Source organism: Austrofundulus limnaeus, unplaced genomic scaffold (genome assembly GCF_001266775.1).
Source record: "Austrofundulus limnaeus strain Quisiro unplaced genomic scaffold, Austrofundulus_limnaeus-1.0 Scaffold1035, whole genome shotgun sequence".
In the NCBI taxonomy this organism is placed as follows: domain Eukaryota; kingdom Metazoa; phylum Chordata; class Actinopteri; order Cyprinodontiformes; family Rivulidae; genus Austrofundulus; species Austrofundulus limnaeus.
The window spans coordinates 81778-88893 of NW_013953437.1; the positions used below are offsets into that span (position 1 = coordinate 81778).

Here is a 7116-nt window from a genome sequence, read left to right on the forward strand (position 1 = left end):
TTAACTTTTACCAATGTAATTTTTTGATAAGATACTAAGACTTTTACTCAAGTAATATTCCTAAAGCAGACTTTAACTTTTACCAATGTAATTTTTTGATAAGATACTAAGACTTTTACTCAAGTAATATTCCTAAAGCAGACTTTAACTTTTACCAATGTAATTTTTTGATAAGATACTAAGACTTTTACTCAAGTAATATTCCTAAAGCAGACTTTAACTTTTACCAATGTAATTTTTTGATAAGATACTAAGACTTTTACTCAAGTAATATTCCTAAAGCAGACTTTAACTTTTACCAATGTAATTTTTTGATAAGATACTTGTACTTTTACTCAAGTATTACTTTGTGGTAATTTATACAACACTGGACATTATAAATGAACATACATGTCCTACCTGTGTATGTCACACTTTAATTATAAACTTCAATCATYAGAAATTACACCAAACAGATTAATCAGACAGACACATTTCACGCTCCTGACTGCAGCAGATTTTTTTGTTGTTATTTTGGTCACACATGTTTGCTTTTCCAATCAGGAGAACTAAATAAGCTGAACGAGAACAAAAACAACACTAAGTTAAAGTGAACAAGATGGAGTCAAGTACGTGAAAACAATTCACTGCCTTCCCATTACTCCACAATCTCCCTTATCCCCTCTCTTATACTCTCTGGTCCACACACACACACACACACACACACACACACACACACACACACACACACATGCTTCAGCAGAGGCCACACCTCCAGCAAGAATTGCTTCTCTATAGCAGCGAGTCCAGACCCTCGTACGAAGCAAAGTGAAGGACAAGGGTCTGGTTTTTACCAGGCTATTATATAACCCATTTAAAACCATAATGAATTAGGCTAAAAACTCTTGGAAACCATAAATCCACTTGTGGACATTACTTGTGCAAAAATTCATGCTGCTAAAGTTAACTGGAGCAAAGTTACAGAGGTTTAAATAAAGAAATAATTTTGTGTTTTGTCATTCTGCACAGGACGGGCCAGGTAGGTACCATTAGTAAATGTTAAGTTTCTAAATGCAAAAGTAATTTTTTATACCTGACTTAAAAGACTTGTTACTGAATGTTTGTTCTTTTGAAAAATTATCCAAACATTTATTTTGTCACCGTATATATTGTATGAAATAATGATAAATTATATTTAGAATTATATTCAGTTGGACCATATTCACTTAAAATCAAGTAAAAAAAATTCAACACACTTTACAACCTATTTACACTCACCGGCCACTTTATTAGGTACACCACGCTAGTAACGGTTTTGTGGTCATAAAGGAATGGACATGGTCAGCAACAATACTCAGGTAGGCTGTGGCGTTGCAACGATGCTCAATTGGTACCAAGGGGCCCAAAGAGTGTCAAGAAAAGATTCCCCACACCATGACACCACCACCACCAGCCTGAACCGTTGATACAAGGCAGGATGGATCCATGCTTTCATGTTGTTGACGCCAAATTCTGACCCTACCATCCGAATGTCGCAGTAGAAATCGAGACTCATCAGACCAGGCAACGTTTTTCCAATCTTCTCTTGTCCAATTTCYATGAGCTTGTGCAAATTGTAGCCTCAGTTTCCTGTTTCTTAGCTGAAAGGAGTGGCACCCGGTGTGGTCTTCTGCTGCTGAAGCCCATCTGCCTCAAAGTTCGACGTACTGTGTGTTCAGAGATGCTCTTCTGCCTACCTTGGTTGTAACGGGTGGTTACTTGAGTCACTGTTGCCTTTCTATCAGCTCGAACCAGTCTGCCCATTCTCCTCTGACCTCTGGCATCAACAAGGCATTTCCGCCCACAGGACTGCCGCTCACTGGATGTTTTTTCTTTTTCGGACCATTCTCTGTAAACCCTAGAGATGGTTGTGCGTGAAAATCCCAGTAGATCAGCAGTTTCTGAAATACTCAGACCAGCCCTTCTGGCACCAACAACCATGCCACGTTCAAAGGCACTCAAATCACCTTTCTTCCCCATACTGATGCTCGGTTTGAACTGCAGGAGATTGTCTTGACCATGTCTACATGCCTAAATGCACTGAGTTGCCYCCATGTGATTGGCTGATTAGAAATTAAGTGTTAACGAGCAGTTGGACAGGTGTACCTAATAAAGTGGCCGGTGAGTGTAGGTATCTGCTTTGACTTACTTTGACATTTACAAATCTGTAAATGTCAAACCTTTTACATTTACAGATTTGTTTGTTGGATGTAAATATAGTTTCAATGAGCCTTTAGCCAAGATTCTTAGCTTTCTGTTGATATCAAACATGTCAAGGTTCAACTTAAAAATCTTAAGTTATCAGAGGTTAAAAGATATAGAAAATGGGAAATTCTGTTTTTGAATATGGTAGTTTTTTCCCCTTTTTCATTATTGTTTATTTTTTTCAGAAGGGACAGCACACATTACAGAATATGCCAAAATTAGCCATGAAGGCTTGTTTTACATGTAGTCCCTCAGGGTACCATAAACATAAATACATTACAAGTTAATTGGATTCTTCCATAAAGAAATTACTAAAAACATATCCAGTAACATGTTTAAAAATAATAAAAAGCCATATTTCAGTCAGGATAAAAGGGTGGCAGAAAGTTTGTCAGATTTTGTCAAAGTGTGTTGTTTTTTATGTTTTTTTATCTTTTGGTTGTTTAAATAAATAAGTAAAGTTAGTGGTACTCAAATGGAGAAAAACAATGAACTCAAAAAGTCTAAAGAACTGCCTGGAGAACAGTTTCACAGTTCTGTGCCTTATTCATTGTATGTGTTGTGTTTGTGTCCGCAGGATGAACGAGGAGCAGATAGCCACAGTGTGTCTGTCGGTGCTCAGAGCTCTGTCCTACCTGCACACACAGGGCGTCATCCACCGAGACATAAAGAGCGACTCCATCCTCCTGACCAGCGACGGGAGGGTAAGATGATGAGTGTTTTTTTGGGTGGATCTGCCTCTCTCACATGCCTTGGCGTTAAACAGTTTACTTAAACGTACTCCAGACATCGATCTCCTACCCACTCGCTCTCTCGCTCCACGACCTTCTTCCTGGGTGTCGTTTTTCACTTGTCAACAGCCAGTGCCAGAAACTCTTTTAATTCATCAATTACCTCTCGCACCCCGGTAATTAAATCCCGCATAATGCCTCCTAACGAGTTGATAAGACGTGATTAATTGAAGCACGATAAGACGTTAACAAGGCAGATTAGTGACTTGTGCGGGAGCTCTTCATCACAGAGGGTCAGCACTTTTTCCTGCATGTCCATGCATCTAAAATCACACCTGTGCATGTCTGTGTGTTCGCAGATCAAGTTGTCAGACTTTGGCTTTTGTGCCCAAGTTTCCAAAGAGGTGCCCAAGAGGAAGTCGCTGGTGGGCACGCCCTACTGGATGGCTCCGGAGGTCATCTCAAGAATACCTTATGGGACTGAGGTGAGAACTCCTGGCACAGATGTTTCCATGTAGACGGCAAGAAATGTTTTAGACATACTCAGTCTGAAGGTGGTTTCTGTGTCCAGGTGGACATCTGGTCTTTAGGGATAATGGTGATTGAAATGGTTGATGGAGAGCCCCCTTACTTCAATGAGCCCCCACTGCAGGCCATGAGGAGGATACGAGACAACCTGCCCCCCCGGCTAAAGGAATCACACAAGGTAAGAAAAAAATTTAAAAATCTAGTTTATCTAAAAAAACCTAAGTGGTGGKTAGACAAAATTCCAAATTAGGGATTGAACAATACATTCTTAAATGGCTAATTTCCCAAATAAACAAACAAAAAGTACACGTCACCATTGTTCATCAGCAACAAAGACCAGACAACCTTCAATAAGGCATTTTTGCATTTTAAGGCCCGCCCCCACTCCAGTCAGCCCGGCCTTACTACACTCATATTTGCATTGAGGAGAGAGCTACCTTGATGTGAATCTTACTTCGTTTTATTTGAGACAACAAAAATAATATACACCAAACTCAAAGAAAAAGTACTGAAGGCTGTACCGGACCATCCAGCAGTATGACACTAGGACCACAGAAAACACTAAGCTAATGGTTGCTAACGTTAGCTTGTTGTTGTTTGGTAGCTTGCTGTTGTTTAGTTAAAACTTGTGTGAAATAAAACATTTCAGTTGCTACAAACGATTCACGTAAAGTTGCTCTCATCTGTTTGACGTAACACAGCCACCCAACCCCGGTCAAAGACGAAATTATTGAGCGACAGTAACTGACGTCAAATCGGGTCAAAACAGACCAGCCTGGATAAAACCATGGGTCTCAGGGTTCCAGAGATTGTGTTGGAACTGGTCTGTATGGGATAATGCAAACACACTTGAACCTGGGTTTGAAGCCAGGCTGGTCCAGCCGATTCGGATGTTATCAGTCCATTAAATGTACGTTATTAGCTGTTATCAGTCCCATAGAATGGCTTCAGACTGTCCCAACAGTGCCCCCTAGTGGGTTACCAGTGTCAAATACATTGGAATGCAACAATCTGCTACCGCCGGAGTCCGGTCTACTTTATCGTAGCCCATGTCATTTTCTCTAAAATTAACCTTAGTGGTTTTATGCCTCATATTAACCAGCTGACAGTCTGAAGCCATTCTATGGGACTGATAATGGCTAATAACATCCATTTAATGGATGATAACATCCGAAGCGGGTGGCTGGTCTGGGTTGGCTCGGGCCAGGCTTTGCGGTGCAAAAAAGGCCTAGAGAGGAGGTACAGCAAACACCAGCAAAACAAAGGAGCTCATTGTGGATTTTGTGGCTCATGGAAAATGCAAACAATCATGCATGACACTGCGGACATTAACAGTACGGCTGTTGAATGTGTCTCCAGCTTCAAGTTCTTGGGGATCCACATCAGGCCTGTCCTGGAAAATCAGCTGTCCTGGTGAACTGTCATCACTGATTGAGTTTATTCTGACCAGTAATGCAACCGTAGGGTCTGCACGTCCACTCTTTACAGATATGTTGCATCGAGTTTGCAGTGTTCTCAAGGATTCCTCCCACCCTGCCCCTAAACTATTTGCTCGCTTGACCCCCGGTTGGCATTTCATCAGGCCTACAGACCAAAACCAGCTGGCCTCCACATGTCCCATCAGAATTATCGTAATTGGCTCTCGTTGGAGTTGCTTGACGTGTATCGCAGTGGAAGGGATTTCCCAAGAGTTTGAAACGGTGTGTCTCGGGCTATGAAAGGCGTGTGTGACCACCCGCTTCGGATGTTGTCATCCATTAAATGGATGTTATTAGCCGTTATCAGTCCCATAGAATGGCTTCAGACTGTCAGCTGGTTAGTATGAGGCATAAAACCACTAAGGTTAGTTTTAGAGAAAATGACATGGGCTACGATAAAGTAGACCGGACTCCGGCGGTAGCAGATTGTTGAATTCCAATGTATATGGCACTGGTAACCCACTAGAGCGCACTGTCGGGACAGTCTGAAGCCATTCTATGGGACTGATAACCGCTAATAACCCATTTAATGGACTGGTAACATCCGAACCAGCTGTGTGCAAGTCGACAATGAACATTGAACAATATATCATATGTAACATAGTATTACAATAATACATATTCTGCCCTTGCTATCTATTGTACTACTGGTTAACTGACAAATAGCATTTAGTTGTTTTTTGTACTTGTGGAATTGGTGCCAGAAAAAAAATAGTAGTATGGAAAGAAAATGAGTAGAACCTCAATCCAAACACAACAAACTCTTACATCTTTTTAACAAACACTTTGAATATAATGCATTTTATCTTCAATCTTTCTTTATATTCAGTCTACTCATGATATCCCACATGCATTTCATTGCTAAAAACTATTAGGACTTTGTGTTGTCTTATGTTGAGCAAAGAAGACTGATGACTTTTGATTTATTTTTGTAAGTTATCTTTCAGCACTAACTGAATCCAATAAAAATTCACACATTTATCTGATGAGTCTTTTTAATAAAACCGCCATATTTTCAGGTTATGAGTGAGTCTTAATGACTTCGATGATAAAGGTATAAAAGCTAAAATTCCACTTCTGCGTGTCCCGCAGGTTTCCACTGTCCTGCGCTCCTTCCTGGACATGATGCTCGTGAGGGAGCCGTCACAGAGAGCCACTGCCCAGGAGCTCCTCCAGCACCCGTTCCTCAAGATGTCCGGACCTCCTTCGTGTATCGTCCCCCTCATGAGACACTACCGCCACCGCTGACCCCCTTCCTCCCCCATGTGGCTCAAACCTGCTCCTTTTGACACTGAAGACACTCATAGACACTCCCTTTTCAGGGTGGCACTGCCCTCACCCTGCCAAGACAACCCCACCGCTCAGTGGCARGCCACTAACACCTATAACCGTGACGTAGATTAGCTAGTGGCGTATGTTTAAAGTGCACACACAGAGACCAGAAGAACATTACTGTCGACAGTTTTAACTTTTGATCTGAAGGAAAAAGAGCGTTGGAGGAACTCGGGCTGGTTCGCACCGCTGCAGTCTTCTTTCTTCCCAGACTGAGAGTCTTCAGCTTCACGTAAGACTCGTCGAAGCCAATCAGCCTTCCAAGAAGGGTGCGCTGAGTTGCGGACGGACCTCAGCGACCCCTCTGCCCCACCCCCTCCCTGAGCAGAACAGCAGAGATTCGAGCAATCAGCCTTCGAGGAGCGAGGTACCCGACTCCCACCGGACAGAGACGATCCCTCTCTCTCTTTGCACCTCTCGTCTCACACACTGAAAAAATAAAAAAATGTTATTTTAGGAAAAAGAAAAAAAAAACTTGTAAGATTTTTCTGTACAGTTTTGATAACTTGCAGTATTTTATCGTGTCGTAACCATTGTGATATGAGCAGTATTAAATAGAGTTTCTGCAGAGATCTTTCCTACTGTTTATAATCCAGTTTTTGCTTAAAGATATAAGAAGATATTCCCAATAAATTTACCTAAACTTCACTGTTACTAAGAATGAAAAAAAGAGAGAAAAAAAGCACTGAATATATTTATGAGCTCACATTTGTAGACAGAACTTCCATTAAATGTTGGGGGGGGAAGGTAATGTCAGAATTTTGTATGACATTTTTAAGTATTTATTTATTTATTGGAATTTGGAAGTATATTTTTATTTGTAG

At 41.2% G+C, this 7116-nt stretch overlaps 1 protein-coding gene across 6 annotated transcripts in view; it reads left to right on the forward strand.

Annotated features, from left to right (window-relative positions):
* pak5 (p21 protein (Cdc42/Rac)-activated kinase 5) overlaps positions 1-6869 on the forward strand; it is a 58820-nt gene extending 51951 nt beyond the window's left edge. For all 6 annotated transcript variants that reach the window (XM_014030288.1, XM_014030286.1, XM_014030285.1 and 3 more), the window contains 4 exons: positions 2801-2927; positions 3314-3439; positions 3526-3660; positions 6053-6869. In XM_014030288.1, the coding sequence (XP_013885742.1) occupies positions 2801-2927; positions 3314-3439; positions 3526-3660; positions 6053-6208 (544 nt within the window). In that variant the 3' untranslated portion in view covers positions 6209-6869. The remainder of the gene's footprint in view (positions 1-2800; positions 2928-3313; positions 3440-3525; positions 3661-6052) is intronic.
* The last annotated feature ends 247 nt before the right edge of the window (positions 6870-7116 follow it).